At 31.0% G+C, this 19434-nt stretch overlaps 1 protein-coding gene across 1 annotated transcript; it reads left to right on the top strand.

The window, feature by feature from the left end:
* Window positions 1-10030: 10030 nt before the first annotated feature.
* Window positions 10031-14345, top strand: LOC111402267 (actin-related protein 2/3 complex subunit 3). The gene is made up of 5 exons (XM_023030442.1): window positions 10031-10053; window positions 10940-11018; window positions 12420-12528; window positions 12607-12876; window positions 13996-14345. The coding sequence occupies exons 2-5, from the start codon at window positions 11016-11018 to the stop codon at window positions 14136-14138; spliced, it is 525 nt and encodes a 174-aa protein (XP_022886210.1). The 5' UTR covers window positions 10031-10053; window positions 10940-11015; the 3' UTR covers window positions 14139-14345.
* Window positions 14346-19434: the final 5089 nt, after the last annotated feature.

The raw sequence follows: 19434 nt of genomic DNA, 5'->3' as shown, positions 1-19434 counted from the left end.
TCTAAATTTGCTCTAATAACTGGTACATCACCCATGTTTATGAATCAAATATATAGAGACGGGAAAGCTGGCTCTGATACCACTTGACGTGACGAAAAAAAGGAATTCAAGCGAAAACCTTAGGAATAAGAAATTTGGAATCCACCAAATAATAAAGAAAAATAAACTCACGAATTTATTAATGAAAGATAATAAAAAAAAAAGAACTAAGCCTTTATTTATGAGGGTTTACATGGAAACGTAGTTTAGAACCACTAAAAGTAATGAAAAAGAATTTAGTCAAACTAAAATTGTAAAAAAAATGAAAATAAACGAATTGAAAAAAATAGCGCTAAAACTTTAAAAATCAGTTTTCGAGGCCTAAACAAACTCGAACGGTCGAAATTCAACATACATCACGGCATAGCAGTGAGTATTGTTCCCTTCGTCGTTCTTCTTTCAAAATGGTCTTATGGGACCGATCCGAAATCAAGATGATTTATTTCTACTAGTACTCTTTTTCCAATATACCCCTTATGTCCTACATCACTAATTCAACTAATGATATATTCAATCTTAACTCTTTCAAAATAACGTAGTCCAATTTTATTTATTTTTTGGCTTATCTTTTTAAAGTTCTTCATAGATTTGATTGTTAAAATCACAAAAAAAAAATTAAAATAGTGAGCTCACAATGATGAAGATAGAAGTAATTGAGTTTCCAATTCGATTTCTCTACAACTGTACAAATGACACTACAGTATAATAATAAATTTGGATAAAACTTAGATCAATTTAATTAAGTTGAACTTAAACTTAAAATTAGAAATAGAAAAATCACATTTTGAGTTTAGACTAAATTAATTAGTTAGTAAATTTATTTAAATAATAAAATAAATTTGGCTTAATTACGATAAATAAATTAAAAAAATTAAAGAGATTCGGTTCTTAGTCTAAAATTGATAATAGAACGAAACATATTGGTTCTTAATTTAGATATTTGTTCGAGTATTTAACTTTAAAAAAGAACATCCCTCCGTTCGATTTAGTTTAGGTTGGGTACGGTCTCTTCAATTCGATTTGAGAGTTTTGTCCAGCCGTTGTTTGAACTCGAGTTGATTGGTAAAGCCCAGTTAGTAAATAACATGTGAAATAATCAAAATAAAAATAAAAATTACATAATTACTTACTATGGGGTTGTTTGAGGCCGTTTTTCTAAAAAAATAAAATAAATAAAAATAAAAATATTGTTATGATGAGAATGCGTGATTAAAAAATAAAGAAAAGTTTTGAATTTACGTGTAATATTATTTTATTGAAAAATTGATTGTTGAAATAGTATTAAATCATTGTTGAAAAATGCATTTTGATGGAAAAATAAGGCTCGAACAAGGGGGGTGTATATATATATGACATTAAAAATAATTACTTATTATATATAAAAAGTTTTTACAAGCAACAATTTTTTTGAATTTGCATTTATAAATTATAAAATAAAATAATATATTTTTATATAGCTGCAGCCCGCAAGGAAGTATTTTAACGAAGCCAAACGTGGTCTCACCAATTTCAACCAAAAGCTCCCAGTCCGACCTGATGGGGAAATACATGGAATTGACCCAAATAAAAGAGGTCATTTTCCAAATTAACCCTTGACTTTTACAAACATTTGTAACTACCTAAAATACCCTTAAACAAATATTAAAAACAACCTATTTCATAATAAAAATCTTCTATCTGAGTCCTTAAAAAATTAACAAGTAACTTTTCTAAAAATTTGAAAGAATTATTAATTTTTATGAATAATTATAAAATGAAAAAATCCAAATATAAGAGAGGACCATATAATATAAAAAAGGTTGTTAAAAATAAAAAAGAAATTAAGTTTGAAAAAGAAATTGATAAGATAGGATATCAAGAACAATTATATGCATCACAAGAAATATTAAAATGTTTCGAAGAAAATTTATTAGAAAATTTTGCTAAAGGAATTGTAAGATCAATAATCATAAAAGATACACAAGATATCATAGATAAATTAGAAAAAAGGAAGAAAAATATCTCAAAATACGATATACCTTTTAGAACAGACATAGATATGATAACAAATATTGATATTATAAACTCTCAAATATTACTAAACTTTGAAGAATTACTTAAAAATTTATGAGAAGGCCAATAAAAAATAGATTACCACAAGCATACAAAAAATTAGTTTTTAACCTTACCTTAAGATTTTATATACGCTTAATAACAAATAAATTAACTAAAACAAAAATAAAAATTTTTTTAGAATATTAGAATATTAGATTTTTAGATTTGTGATTTTTAGATTATTAAATTTTTGTTCGCTCATAGTAGCACCCATCCATTGGTATCAGAGTCATATAGATCATGAAAATCGTAAAAATAAATAATTATTATCAATGTATTGAAGAAAAAGGATATTATATACTTTTCAACCCTATCCCTAATTAAAAATAATAACATTATATGTAATTAGGAATTTACCTAGAAAAATAAAGGAACAAATATTACATAAATTAATTGTAAGATTTATCAAAGATAGATGTACATATAAAATAATTATCGAAGTATTTGAAAATGAATTATACTATAGAGAAATATTTGAATCATCATAAAAATATAATGGAAGAAACTAAAAATATTTTAGAAAGAAAGTTAGGAAGAATAAGATTAATAAATATTTTAGATGAATTATTAATACCTGGAGATATAACTAAAACTCAAGAAAACAAATATTAAAATTAAAACAAGAAAAGTATAAAGAAAAAGCAAGGTATTATGAAAAATTAAAAGAACTAACAAATATTGAAGTTATAAAACAAAAGTATGATAAAATAATAAGAGATTGTAAAAATGTTGAGTATGTAGCATTTTATTATTGTCAATCAAAAAATTGATAAAAGAAAATGTCAATCAGTGAACATATGGAAAAATTAAAATATTTAATAAGAATATTAATAAATGATGTACAAGAAATAAAGAATGAAATAAAAGAAGCAAGAAATGATATAAATATATTGAAACTTGAAGTCAGGAAATTAAAAAAAGATAAAGAAAAGAATAATAGAATAGATAAAAAATTTACAAAAAAAAAAGAAATAATCAGAATAGGGAAAAAACATATTGAAAGAAAAAATATAATAACAACAGGAAGCATGGATGATGAGTTTAGAAAAAATATATTACCTAAAATATTAGAAAAAGAGGAATTTAGAGAAAAAATGTTAGGTAAACAAAAAATTGAAGAAAATCAAGACAAAGAAAATGAATGAAGAATTAGATCTACTTATAGATAATTTTAATCATTTAAATTTAGAAAGTATAGACGATGAATACCAAATCTTAATGAATACTGGAGGAGAACCTACTTCCGTAGGAATCTCAAAACAAGAATCAATAGATTCAGATGAAAGTTATGCTCCGATGTATAATAAACCATCTAGACAATTTTATGATAAAATAAGAGAAAAACAACCGTCTAAAGGAAATAAATATAGTAATAAATTTGAATTAAATAATAATTATGATAAACCTGTTAACTATGGAGGAACAAAATTAGACTTAGATTGCAAAATAGACACAAAGAAAGCCTTAATAACTTGGGCAAATTTAATAATATTATTCTTTTTATATAATAAAGATGATACATGGGAAAATATTGAAAGAATAATAAATTTTTTAATTGCATCTTTTGAAGGAAATGTTAGAAATTGGTGGTAAGAAATTAGTAGTGATACAAAATCATTAATAAAAAGAAATGTAAAAACAGAAATAATAAAGTCAGATAAATTAGGAATAAAAAGATTAGTAAAATATATTGCAGATGAATTCTTATGAGAAAATTGGTTAAAAAATTATGAAGAAGAAGCAATACGAGAAAAAGATAATGCAAGAGTTAAGTTAATTAATTTAACAATTTTGCAATATGTGTAGAATTAAAGAATATACTTGTGAATTCAAGAATTACTATTATACTCAATTTTATAGTAATGAGAATCAAGAAATATATCAAGATATGTATTACAATAAATTACCAGGTTCATGGGAAATATATTTTAAATTAGAATTTGAAAAATATATTAAAGAAAATATAGGAATACCTAGAACATTAGGATCAAGAATAAAATTCTTGTTTGAAAAACTTGCATATATATGTCAACAAAGACAATTATTGAAAAAATCAGGAAAATTAACTAGAATATGTTGTGAAGCTATGGAAAAACCTATAAGATGAGGATGTAATTTTGAAAAAAGAAATAAAAGAAAATATAAAAACAGAAAGTTTAAAAAATACAGAAACTTTAAGAAAAAATACATAAAACCTGAAAGGAAATATTATAAAAGGAAAAATAATATACAGAAAAATAAACATTATAAGAAAGATAAAAAAACAATGTAAGTGTTGGAATTGTGGAGAAATAGGCCGTATAAGTCCTGATTGCACAAAGAAAAAAAGTGAAAATATTACAAAATGATTATTTTGAAATAGAAAGTGAATTAAATGAAATATCTGATATTGAACATTATAATAATCAGTAAATATTTATAAGTGAAGCAGATTCAGAAAATTATGGAGCAGAATCTGAATAGAGAAATTGAAAAAATAGAAAATAATAACATAGAAATTCAAGAATATGAGGGAATAGAAGGTTATGGATTAAAAATAACTTTTGATAATAATAGATTTAAGAAAATACAAAATTTATCCTTAGATTTGAAAATAGGAAAATGGAAAATTCTAGATAAAATATGGAGAAGAGAAAGAATAGCAACAAATGAATACCATAAAATTGAAAAAACTATAGATGTCAGGTTACTCAAGGAACACATAAAATAAACCTTTTAACAAAAAGTACAGTATCAGAATTATTATAAAAAATAAATAAAAAAAATAGTGAAAAGATCCAATATGTTTATTTAGCAGGAATACAAATAATTTTTAAATCCTTATTTAGGGAATGAATAGATTCACCATTAACTGTAAGTTTACATGATGGAAGAATCATAAACCTGGAAGATGGTCATTTAGGAACTATAGAAGGAAATTTAGCATATCAAAGATTAATATTTACTTGTTATCCAAAATATTGTGTCTCATTGAAAGATAAAAACTTTAATGAAATCTTAGGATTACATTTCAAATTACATAAAAATGATATAATGGAACCATGAGACCAATTATGACTATGGAATATAGGGCATTATATACATTTACTAATTCTAATTATGGGAATATTTATTCCAATAAACCATACATAGAAATTCATAAGGAATGTAAGGATATTAGTAAAATAGTGGAACCAAACAAACAAATAAATCTTATTCCAGAAGAATATGAATTTAATATAACTAAAAATAAACCTGAAATAACAGAGTTAAGAGAAGAAGATGATTATAAAATAACATTTCATAATGAAAGATTGATAAAGAAATCAAAAAGTCTTAGACTACCTAATAAAAAAGAATATTTAGGAGAAACTAGTGGTATAAAAAAAATAAAACCTCATGGAAATATTGAAAATAGAAGGAAAATATTTCAACGGTAGGAGGTATATAAAATGACCAAATATATTGATAGATACAAGAGTTGGTAAATATCATATGGCTGCAACTAAAAATGAAGGATTAATGACTTGCAAGATAGAACCATATGAATACAGGAATTTTGATGGACAACTATATATTACAAAATTAAAAATAAAGGTACCAATAAAAATAGGTGGGATTGATCTTTTAATACTGTGTTATTTAGATGAAAGTATGGATATTGAACCTCATATATTATTAGGAATGAGTTTCTTAAATGGATTAGAAGATTATATTATAAAAAGAGAATGATTATATATAACTCATAAAGGACAAACTACATTCTGTAAAATAGGAAGTGGATGAATAATCAAATAAGTTTTCCATTAACAGTATATATACAAGTTACTATAGTAGAAACAAATATAACAACTTGTACCTTAATTGATACAAGAAGTGATATAACAATTTTTAAAAATTTCTTAATAAAATCATGAAATAAAAATAGTAAAATAAAAATAACAAGAGTGGCTGGAGAAAGCACTCAAATAATTGATAATGCTGAAAAAGTTAATATAATATTTGGTAGTAAACAAGTTATAATAAATAAAGTATACAATTATAATAACCTAGAATGTGATATATTATTAGGGAATGACTTCATCCAACAATTTCAATATTATAAACAAAATAATTACATGATAATGTTACAAACACCTTGTGCACATCTATTAAAAATACCAAGAGAATTTAGACCCTACAGAGTTCAGCCAACCCAGCGTGGTGATAAACGGGAAAAACGACCAATAATACAAGATGAACTAAAAAATAAAAAACCATCATATAAAAAAATCCTAAAAACAGAAATAGAGATAAGTATGGAAAAAATCATAGAACAATTAGAAAAAATTTATGGAGAAAACCCATTATTATTTTGGAAACCATTTCATTCTAGAGCTAAAATAGAATTAACAGAAAATGTTATAATAAGAGTTAGACCAATGGTGTATACCTTACAAGATATGTAAGAATTTAAAATTCAAATAAAAGAACTATTAGAACAAAAGTTAATTAGATTCAGTAATGGACCTCATAGTAGTCCAATTTTTATGGTTATGAAATATTCTGAGCATATTAGAGGAAAAGTTAGAATGGTAATAAATTATAAGAAATTAAATAAATATACTAAATTTGATGATTACTTTTTACTAAATAAAGAAGTCCAAATAAACCATGCAAAAGGAAAACAATATTATTCAAAATTTGATTGTAAATCAGAATTTTGGCAAATAAAAATGGAAGAAGACAGTATACAATATACAGCTTTTAGTACACCTCAAGGAAAATACGAATTGTTAGTTATGCCATTTTGTTTTAAAAAATGCACCTCAAATATTTCAAAGAAAAATGGATAATATATTCAAAAAGTTTAGTGATTTTCTTATTGTTTATATAGATGATATACTAATATGCTCTAATAATAAAAAAGAACATAAGAATCATTTATTACAATTTATAAATGAATGCAAAAACGAAGGAATTGTACTTTCTAGAAATAAATCTATAATCGAGAAACAATAAATAGATTTTCTGGGATTATCAATAGATAGAAAATAAATAAAATTATAGACTCATATATTTAAAAAGATAGAAAACTTTCCAAATGAATTAAAATCCAAAAAACAAATACAAAAATTTTTAGGATGTTTAAACTATGTTGAAAGATTTATTGAAAATCTCTAAAAAAAGAGACATAAGATACAAATTCTACTTAGGAAAACAAATACTAAAGGTTGGAATAAAGAACATACTGAAATTGTTAAATCATTAAAAGAAGAATGTAAAAATTTACCAAAATTAAGGTTACCAGATGAAAAAGATAATCTAATTGTTAATATTGATGCCTCGGAAAAATATTGGGCAGCTATATTAAAATGAAATATGCAGATATTTAAGTGAAACTTTTAACCAAACAGAAATAAATTATACTACTCATGAAAAAGAATTGTTAGCAATTATTAGAGGAATAAAAAAGTTTTCATTATTCCTTTTATCTAAAAAATTTATTGTTGAAACTGATAATTCTCAAGTGCAGGACTTATTAGAAATAAGTTGCCTATGGAACCTCAATATAGAAGGCTACACAGATGACAAGCATATTTATCATTCTACAATTTTGATATTGTTCATATTAAAGAAATAAATAATCATCTTGCAGATTTTTTGAGCAGGAATATCGAATTCGGAGATGGATAATGTCAAAAATTCATTAATAGACGTCAAAAGACGAATGGAATTCCTCATGGAGGAATCAGAAGATATGAAAATTGGAATTTAGCAACTAGAGCAAATGGCAGAATCTATCCAACAAAATGTCAAATTGCTGGTGAAAATCTCTAATTCTCATTTCAAATATACCAAAGAATTGAATGATAGAATTGATGATATTACTTCACAATTCGAGTCATTAAATACCAAATAGGAAATACCAATAGATACAATCTCAAAAATACAAACAGGTACGCAGCCAGGAAGCAGCAGTGGACTCAGCAATATCAAATGAGACATAGCAAGTCCCCGGAAGGTGACTATAAAAAATGGTGATGAATATACAAAAGTTATCAAGATCAAAACTGATGAAGATGATGATACCCCTTTATCATCAAAAGAAGAAGAATATAAATCATTTGGCAAAATTGTTTATGAATTGGAAGAAAATGAATCATATTTTATTGTATCAGGAGATCATGTTTATCCCAGATTAATAATTACCAAAGATGCAGACCCTTTCATGGTCAAAATGGCAGCAAATTATGGATTTCTGAATTTGATCTATCCAGGAAAAGATTTAAAAGAAATTGAAAAATTTGATGATATATTCAGGGCAGAAGTTTCAAAATTTGCCCAAGGGAGGTCGATTTATATCAAATTTTATTCAATAAGTCCCGAGGTTGATGGAAGGATATACTATCCTGCTGAATATATTATCACAATTGGACATGTTGGCCAAGATTTTCAGATTGAAGTTGGCCGAAATAATAGATCATTGCCTAAAATCAACAAATCATTGCCTAAAATCAACAAATCATGGATAAAATCCCGAAGAGTTTTGGGGATGAAAATTCTTTATAACATTGCAAAAAACTTATATGATAAAAAATTCAGATGCTTATGTCAATATGAAGGATGGATACTCCTTACGAATAATGGAAAAGAAAAATCTACTATTTTGAAAGAATATATCCAGAAATTTGATACTCATCAAATTAATGGAAGTCCTACAACAATCCAAGAATCATGTAGATTGAGGGAGTGCCCCACATGTAGACAAGACTAAAAAGATTGATAAAAGATGAATGGAAGGGGACCTACCACTACCAAAGTATCTAGCCAGCTGCAAATGGAGCCAAAGATGGAGAGACAATAATAGAGGAAAAGATGCCCCTTTGATGAAAAAATAAAAAATGCATGTGAAAATGTAGACCTCAGGAGGAAAAGAATGGAGAGGCATGTGAGCCTTTTCAAATTCTGATGTATGCAATGATGTAATAGACCAATAATAGCAAGTTTGAGTCATGTATAAATAGAGGTCTTTGGGGGAAAGAATGGATCATCTCGAGTTAGAAACCATTCTCTTTCCTTAAACTTTATTTAAAACCAGTTTTTCTGGAAACCCTTTGTATACAATAGAAATCTTGTATAAATCATTATAGAAATAAAATTCCAATCTTTTGATATCAGAAAAATATGAGTTTCTAAACTTCCTATCCCGTAGATTCTTGACAGATTGAAGAAGATAATTTATTTCTTACTTTAACAAAGAGAGAATTTTCTCTACTTAATTCTAAGAAAAGATACAGTGGGGCAAGAAGTTGAAATAGCAAAATTTCCATTAAGGCAAAAGGTCGTTTGAGTGAGCAGTTTGCATATTCAGAGCCCGAAGGTCACTCGACTCTAAGAATACAGATTTAAGATCAAAAGTAAGGTAAAATTATTGTCTTTCTTAAATTTAGAAAGAATTCTTCTAATATTTTGAAAGAATCATAGGGATTATTACTTATCATGTTTGTAAAAACTTATCTATCATGTTATTATTATCATAAAACTTGTAAGGAATTATCTATATGATGTCAGACTATACAATTAAAGGATTAAATAATTTGTTAGAAAGACTATTAAAAAAATAAAAAAATATTTTTTCTCAATTAGAGACTATGAATATATCATCTAAGGAATATGATAATCTTAAAAAATTATATGACAATTATGCTAATTTATTAGATCAAAGGATGAAACTATATATTAAAATTCGAAATAAGAGAAATAGAAAAATTTTGAAACTATTCCAATAAATTAGAATATTTTGTGCAAAATATGGCAAGCCATTTTAATTAAGGGTAATATAGATATTTTAGCGTGATAGGCCATTTACAAAAATCCCCCACCTGACGTCAATTGGAGCAAACCCGCGAGATCTAACTTACGGTTGAGGGAGGGAGGGAGGGAGAGGATCGTCTTCCGGTAATTAATCTCTTCTTTTATGCATTTTTTTTAATTATTGATAATTCATGGTTTCGTTATCTCGAATAATGGATAGTTTTTTATTTTTGGTTATAGTATGTTCAATACGTGAAATTGGTAATTAAATCGAATTAGCGGATTTTGATGACTGGATTTATCTAATTCTGTCAGGATTATACTGGGTTTCTTATTTACAAATTTTAAACAACAAAATTTTGAACTGTTGACTTATTTATGCGATGTGAGAAGTGAAAAGGACCATATTCATAGCTGTGAAGTGGTGTTAACGTGATTGTTTTATGAACAATGTTGATTTTGGAAATATTACTAGTTTGGATTAGTTTAGAGCCTAAAGTTTTATGCTTTCATTTTAAAATGGTACATATGTTACTCTGCTATTTTTTAATTTTTATTGATCTTCCTGAATCAGTAAGAGTTAACATCATTCTACTAGTTTGTAATACCAAACTGGGGATTGGGGAAGAGTATCATGCTGTATTTTTAATGCTATAGCAGCTAAAATGAAATTTTTCGGCAAATGTGATGCGCTCTCCTTGCAACTCATATCTGCAGCATTTGATTTCTGTGATGGGTTTAATTAGTATTGGTAACATATTTTGTCTTTATGAAATCATCGTGCGTGCTACATATTTGAACCTTGTGAAATAGACATCTGTACTGTTTTCTTCTGCAAGAGCTTGGTTTTCCATCAATAGAAATTTTTGTTAATTGATTTTAATGTAATTTATTACTCATAATTTAAGTTGTGGAGTTTTAGCTATTGATCCATTGATTTATATTCATTTTTAACCAATATGATATGCAAATTAGCGATTCCACATAAATTTCTTGTGTATGATTAATATGTGGATCGTGATCTCTGCAGATATCTTTCTTGCTTTATCAGACAGTAGCATTGTGGCTGTGATAAAAGTCCCATCTGTATATAATTACTAATTAATATGGTAAGCATCATTTTTATAATTTCTGCTGCTTTTTCTACTTTTGCCTAGTGGTAGCTGATTTCTGTTTCTGTACGATTTTATGTGATATTCTATATTGCATTTTCTTCCCTTCTGTTATAGTTACAGAAGTTTAGTGCATTGTGGAGATTGACATCTTTGACTAATTTTCTTAGTCCTTTTTGGGTATGTCTTCCTTACAGAGAGGAGAGATGCTATTATTTCAGACTTTTTTCTTAAAAAAAGTGCGTGCTTTTAGTACGGCAACTGAGAGCTAGCATATTAACTGTGCAGCTATTTAGTGTTGAGGATATTTGGTTTAATATTTTTCTTCACATTGCACCTCAATCATTATAGAGGAATTTCATTCTCCGGTTTCTTAATAAGACCATGATATTAATATGGAATATTCCTATTGTTAAAATGTGACTGATGTTCACATAAAGAATGGCAAAACAGACATCAGTTGTAGATTGAAAGACTTGTGCTTTCGTTTTCTAGCGTTATCAAGCTCCCGAGTCTCCTATATATGTCTTGCCTCTTCTAATTGATGTACATGCTGTTGCCATTGCTTTACATGACGCAGCTGAATTTAGAGTAGAGATGTATGTTGGGCCTGTGAAAGTACGAGTTACCTTATAAAATATCTTTATCGTGGAATAAATCCATTGAAATCCTTTTGCTTGAGAAATTTGGAGGGATATGAAATTAAGGTCTGGAAAGATCAGGAGAAAATAAGCAAAGTATTCGGATGACATGCTTTTGATATTTTCCTCATAGAGTAAACCAGAATAAGACATGACTGAGAAACAGGGAATGTGTATAGTTCTCAGTGGCAAGTTGCAGATTGATTTAGTAAAAATGAGTGAAACATACTGAATCATTAAAGATTACTTGTTATCAACATGCATCAGAATGCTTCACTCTAAATAGATCAATCAATCTAGCGTATTGTGTATTCCTACGAAGAACCAAAAGAAGTAATTTGAGGTACATTTTTTGCATCTCTTTAACTTCATGGAAACATTTCAACTTTTGTAAATAAGGCTTTGTCCTGGGTTTTATTAGTTCAGTAGTCAAAAAGGAAGTGGAGGTGGAAACAATGATGACAACTTTCTCCAGTTTCACCAATTTATTTCACCCAGATCAAGGAAGAATAGAATAACTGGACCGAAATGAGTTGTATTTTAAAATGTTGCTTTCAAACATCCATATCCTTTTCATGTAGATAAAGTAGAAAGTACATTATATTAGGAGGAGTAAAGCTGAAATTAGTATTCCTTTTCCATTTCTATGCTTATGTAACGAATTTTGTTTTGTTGTCTATTTGATGTTTATAGAGTGGCCAAGCTCGGGAATTTATTATTCTTGAATTGCAAACTGAATTGACACTAATTGTTGCAGGTCTATCACTCCAGTTTTGTTGATGAGGAAGGAATTACTAAATCGTGTGGGTGCCCTCTACTTCCCCTTAAAAGCCACATAAAAGGACCTGCTCCAGTTTCAGAACAAGGTCAACTTGCACCAAAGTGTGTAATTTTAAGAAAGATATACTATATTTTGTACTGTTAATGATATAAATTTTATGCAGATAGCACTGATGTTGTTGATGAAGCAATCACATTCTTTCGTGCAAATGTTTTCTTTAGAAACTTTGACATCCAGAGCTCAGCCGATAAGCTTCTCATTTACTTAACATTCTACATAAATATTGCATTAAAGAGGCTAGAAGGCTGTAGAACTTTGGCTGAAGGAACCAAAGCAATTATTAATCTTGGTCTGGAAGATGTTCCTGTACCTGGGGAGCCTGGATTCCCTTTCCCAGGACTATTTGCTCTTCCACAATCTAGAAAGGAAGCAGGTAAAGCTTCCAATTTTCTTGTTGGTTTTGTAATGCAATACTATTTGCTTTATAATCTTCCTTCGTCGTATTGAGGGATTGACAGTGTTTCAATAAGTGGAATATTTATCCAGCTCAAAACAATGATCAGCCCAAAGCTGTTTGGTGTGTACTTTGCAGTAATGGTCACCAGCATAGAATTCATATACCAACTGAGGATGCATAAACCACCTGAACTAAAAGACAGAAATTAGAGAAAATATCATAATATTTTAGGTCGTGTTTTCCAAGTGTGAGATAAATTGAGAATGCATACATAAACAGTTAAAACTCGAACTCGGTGATCCGATTGTCAACCTCTTCTTTCAGCATCCCGAATTATGATCAGCAATACGTAGTAAGGTAAGGATGTGGTTTTTAGATTTGTCCAGTTAAAATGTAATTTGCAATTCAGAAACTCTAAATGTAGATAAATTTATGTATGCAAAAATGGAAAAATAGTCTAAATTTTTTGAGATTTTAGAAATTTAGAAGTAAGACTGAAGTTTGACACTGCCAAAGGTCAAAAATAGAAAGAATATATAAGATATATTCTAATTGTGAGATATATGGTTGCAAGTTCGTGTTCTCCTGAAGTTGGTGATTTGCTTTGTGAATCTAATGCATTAATCCTCGAGTGACCAGATTAGAGATATTCCTAGGATTGAGCGTTGATTCAAATTGGGGTGGAGGTTTGCTTTGTGTTCAGCTTGACTTTACTCAAACCTCTCTATTGATTCAGGGTGCTGAAGTGAAGTTTAAAAAATGCTCTCATTCTATATTTTTGACCCCTTGTTTCATTTCCTCAAATTTTTATTAATATTGTCTTATAGCCAAAGTGCATGTTCAGATGTGACCCATTTTATTCAACGACTGAAATATGCAAAATAAGGATGTTAAATTTTGGACATCATTATACCATCGTAGTCAACTATTTTTCTGCTCTGCCTTATATTTATTTATCATTTATTATTTACTTATTTTGTTCGGTGTGGAGGTAGGGGTTGGTGGGGGTGGTACTGCAGTTAATTTGTTATTCTTGATAATTATACAGGGACTGTTGTGTTGCATTCTTGACTTCGTAAATTTCTTGATATACAGAGCTCTTCAGAAATTATTTGAAGCAAATTCGGGAAGAAACAAGTGGAAGATTATTGAGCGTGGCGTATCGACCCAATGGGACACCCAACAAATGGTGGTTGGCATTTGCAAAGAGGAAATTTATGAACATTATTGTACCTTGAAATATACATTTCAAAGATGGGCATCAATGGCTTAAACAACCTCTTCTCTAAATATAAGCCAAACCGTTCATGAACAGGATGATATGTTGATGTAAAATTGTTTCTTTTTTCTTTGTTTAATCTTTATGCTTCTTTAATTCTTGCAGTGTAGTTCAAAACATATATGGTTTTTAAGAAAATAATAATTCTTAGGCCTCATTTGTTTCCTATTTATGTAAGAATGAGAATGAAGCATATAGTCATTATGGATCCCACATAAGAGATAAAAATTCAAATATGATGACTTGATATAATGGATAACGGTCATATTTTTCATTTTAATGGAAAAAAATGGGAAACAAACAAGGGCTTAATTTTCAAGTAATTGTTACGATTTGGACTTCACAATAACTTTCATCGAGTGTATTTTTACACGACACTTTTCCTTTTTAACTCCACCCTTGTTAAAGCTAGGTCATGTGTAGGTCTCATTTGGCATGTTCAATCTCGTGTTCGGAAATGCTCTATGGGATTAAGCAAGAGAAAATATTTGTCTTGGCCAACCTCTCATTTTCTAAGAAAAATTTTGAGTCATTACACTATTCTCAACATGCTTTCTTGGAACAATTTGATACGCTAATTTAAAAAGCATGTGAGGGTGTAATTTTCACTTGATACAAAACAAGTTGGACCAACAAACTCTAAATAAGAAGTTCATGTTTGTCTATCACTATTTCAAATTTCCCCCCTCAAAACTCATTTTTAACTACAGAATCTTGTAATAAAATATTTTGAACATATATTCACAATTTTTCTTGCTTTTTAAACATATATTTTCCAAAAATTCATTATTTCAACATTCATTTTCGTCAAATAGTGATAGACAAACATGGGCTAAGTTGCAACATAATTGAAAAAAATCCTCTCTATTACTTTTTGTTTGGTAAATGTAAAATTTTATAGATCAAAACTTATGTATAAGTACACTAGGCATATTCAGACTTCAAAATGAAATGATGTACCAAATAGTCTAATGATCCATAGTTGAAGACATACGGAATACGGATACAAAGAAAGCATAACTTTGTATAGTGTGTTTTAATCCAAATAAAGTACACGGTCGTTGCTAGTGCTATACGCTTAGCTTTACTTTGCCAAGTCGTTCCTCGACCTTTTTTCATCCACTTTAAATGAGCTCAATAAAGTAGACATAATGAGTCTAATAGCCAATTAGCCACGAACATGCTCCCAAACCGCCTTGCTAATTGGACAGGAAAAAAATAGATGTTGTACTATTTCCTCCGTTTGGCCACAAAATGAGCAGTTTCAGTCAAGCTTAAGTGTTGTAACCTGTCTTTTGTTTGTAATCTGACTAGAACTCCTAACCACAAGATGAATGCATGCTTTGGGATGATAGAACTGTTCTAAACAGTAGGTGCCCAAGTTGTCTTAGGGGCTGTTTGAGCCCCATTATTTGTAAATTATAATGAGATGAATAGTATTTTTTTGAAAAATGAGTGGTTGAAAAGTTTTTAATTTATATGTAATATTATTTTATTGAAAATTGTGTGGTTTAAAGTAGGAGAGAGAAAAAATTAATTTAACGTAATAAGAAATAATGGGGCTCAAACGGGGGCTTAGCCCCTTTCGGCCTGAAAATTTCATAAGCTGTGGAATCTGCTATGCTACACTATTGCATTAACATCGTAGTTTAGAAGATTTATAATCACAAAGGCAGTTCTAGGGCGAGAGCAATAGGTATGTGTTTCGCGCGGGTTAGTCGCTAACAATTAAAAGGGATCAGACGATTGTGTAAGGGACAAACCTCTTGAGATAAAGTCCCAAAAAGGGGTGTTCTTTATTGGCGATAACTTTACAATTGGAAATTAAAAACAGAATGCCTCCAAGGGGCGTAAGCACACGAGTTACTGAAAAAAGTGTTTAAATCTAAGCTAAGGAATTTAAAATTACATGTTCTCTATTCGAGAGTTTTTGATTCGGTCCCTTTGCTCTATGTCTTTTCTTCCTTTTATACTCCCTGGATGATCTCTTTGTGATCAACCGCCTAAAAACTACTTGATCGTTCTACAACTGCTCACTTTTCTCGTAATGGCCAACTTGTCATGGAACTGCCTTTTTTTAACTGCTGCCATTACTCTTCGTCGTTCAACCGTTTTCGATTGAATTCCTTGAATCGTGGAACGTGATAGAGCTGCTTTAATAACTGCTTTGATAACTGCACTTCTTGATAACCACAACACTTTATGTTTGCTAAGACCTTGCGCGACTCGAAGTTTGGGCGAGAATAGAGTAACAGCTCTAGGCGACTGCATGGCACTCCATTCGCTCAGATTCTGGGCGACTTGCAAACTTGAGCGATGGTGTTACCGCGTTCTTGGGCCTTCATCTTGAATTGTTTGATTGGGCTTCGTTCTTTGGGCTATCTGATTTGGGGATCCTCCAATTGGGCTTCATTCCTTGGGCCGTTCGATTTGGGCTGAATTTTTATGTGTCAACAATTACCCCCCAATATGGCAGAATTAATAACAATTATTAAATTTTGCCATATTCACTTTGTGTTTCCAGCAACATTCGAAATTCTCAAGAATTTCAATCATTATTTTCTTCCATAGCTTGAAAAGGTGCGACGTTTTGCAAACCCTTATAACCCCCAAACACGTCATTTCACTGCACCATTAAATCACGCCTCACTTTTTCGCGTTTCTCTCCCACGATTTACTGTTCATCTTTTGCTTCCCTTCTACGTAACTCTGAAAAAACTTTGTTCCATCCCTAATGGCTACTTCACAATCTCAAGCTGGCGACTCCTTTAGTTTTGATGACTTTCAGAAACTTCTGAGTCGTCCATACATAACTCCGAGCTTTCTCGCGCCCGCCAATGTCAAACTCAATGAGTTCTACCTAGGTCCTTTCTTCAACAATGTAGAGGCAGTCGAACAGGCGGCGGCGGGCTAGCTATTTCCTTGTACTCAAGGCCCTCCATTTTTAAACTCTCTGCCGCTGGGGCCACTTCGCGAAAGAGGTATTCGCATTTGGCCTAAATTTGATGTAGTTTTCCGTAGGTGGTATGCTAGTCTTGTGGGCCATGGTCCTACTAAGGCACTTTTTGATAATGTTAGGATTTCTGATTTGTTAGAAATCTCTATTCAATCCCCTACTTTTGATTCAGCACTTTTTTCAATCGCTTTGAGTTTTTGGTCTTTTGAGTATAATACCTTTGTTTTCCCTCTTGGACCCATGTCTATTACTTTAAGGGATGTTGGGCCCTAGTAAATCTACTACCTTTGGGCGATACCATTTTTCCTGGTATCTTGGTTTCTGGTAGCGCCCCAAAGTTTGGTAAAAACTACACCTAGTCTTATTCAAGCCTGCAAGCCCTTCATAACCATTCGAGCGCTGGGCCTTTCCATACTGAGCGAATGGCCTTTCTTCTGGTTTGGCTTTGTAAATATGTTTTCTCTGTGCCAAGTATAAAGCCCTCCCTGAATTATTTACCCATAGCGCACGAATTGGCGCGTGACAGGCTTTTGAATTTATGTTCTTTCTTTTTGGCTGCCCTATATAGAGGCATGTCTTCTCTTCAAACTCAATTGAAGAATGGTGCATCTCCCACTGGTAGTGGACCTTTTTGGTTCACTCAACTGTGGTTGAGATCCTATTTTCCATTGCTTGGTGCTCCATCAATTTCTCGTTCTTCTGCTAGCTGCTATGGGCTAGCCATTGAGCCCTTGGCTCCTGTAAATACGTCTAGAAGGGATATTTTTTCATTCTTTTATTCTTTGGATTCAATCCCTTTCTTCTTTCCTTTTCCTCCTTTTTTGACTCCAAACTATGTGCATCCTCCCTCCACTATAGACAGCGCGAGTACCTCTCTGCTCATTTGGATCCAGTTTTTAACTGGGAGGGAGTTATTTTATGATATTTTAATTGGTACCAATGCCAAGGCAAGGGTAGAAATATATGCTCCCCAATTTTTTGCTCGCCGACTTGGTTTCCGCCAAACTTGGCCTGTTCCTCCTTGCTATTTAAGGAACTTGATTGACCGCTTCCATATTATTAATAAGGTGGAGGCAGAGGCTATAAATGCTCGCAATCTTCTTTTAACAAGCTATTTTTCATTAGCCCCTTTCAATTCTAGCCATGCCATCCATCCCCTTTTTGAACAGCTCTGGCCGTCAGTGAAGCGCAGATTGTTTGCGACTGACGCCAATCGTGCCTTTCATTCACTAGACCAGCCGAGCATTTCTTCTCCTCCTCCTGTTTTAGTCACTCCTTTGTCCATCCGGAGTCCTTCTCCTCCTTGTCGCTCTAAACAGTCTGCTCGTCCATCTTCTTCTCTCCCTGCCAAGCCTACTGCAGCCAAGAGTGCCCCAAGCCGCAAACGTCCAGCCTCAGCATCTCCCATTCTGGAGAATGATGTTGATAATTATGATGACACCCCTCTTATCATCAGGAGGAAGGTAATTAAATTAATTTACTCACAAGCATACTTTTCCATACTTGAAACTTTTCTGTGTGCTGATAATTTATTTGGACTTCTCAGAAAAGTTTAGCCTCTCCTTTAACTCCTGCTCCATCATCCTCCGCTGAGGCTGCTTCATCCAAACCAGCTGATGAAGGGACTACGCTTAAAGAGACATCTTCAGTCCCAGAATCCTCATCACAACCAATGGATGAGCCACCTTCTTCCGAGGGCGTCACCCCCCGAACATCGAAGCAAAAGGTAATTCAGTTTTTTGATGCTTTACCTTTGCTTGTGCTATGGGTTTCTGATTTGTTGCTTTTGAGTTTTGCAGATACTCCTATGAGTCTGCCCGTTGTGGCAACATCTTCTCGCTCAGATAAGGGGAAGTCCTTACGAATGGTGGAGTCAGAGGTGGCAGACTTGGCCGAGGATATGCCATCTTCCACGATTATTGATGAGGTGGTCTTTGTTTCACTTTTATTTCCATCTTGTTCGTTGTAGTGAGAATCTTCAATATTGACAATTTTCTTTGTAGGATGCTGACAAGATTGTGCGTTCCATCCAAGACTTGTTCGCTTCTTGGGGGCAAGTTAAGACATCTCGCCCTGCTCCATCTGGTCGTCTTGCTGCTTCTTCAGAGGAAGATTTGAAGTTCCTTAAGCAGTCGATATTTGAGTACGTGTCCTTCACGGATATGGACATTGGTAAGGCTAGTGCTGCCAGACACAAGGATAAGCTTGAGCATTTGAATGCGAAGTTGGAGCAAGCACTGAAACTTCCGTCGCTCAATCTTTCTGCCGATTTTAAAGCGACGTTGAAAGTTATCCACTC

Source organism: Olea europaea, chromosome 10 (assembly GCF_002742605.1).
Source record: "Olea europaea var. sylvestris chromosome 10, O_europaea_v1, whole genome shotgun sequence".
Lineage (NCBI taxonomy): Eukaryota > Viridiplantae > Streptophyta > Magnoliopsida > Lamiales > Oleaceae > Olea > Olea europaea.
Note: the sequence above shows the minus strand (reverse complement) of the source record. Positions and strands in the feature narration are given on the sequence as shown.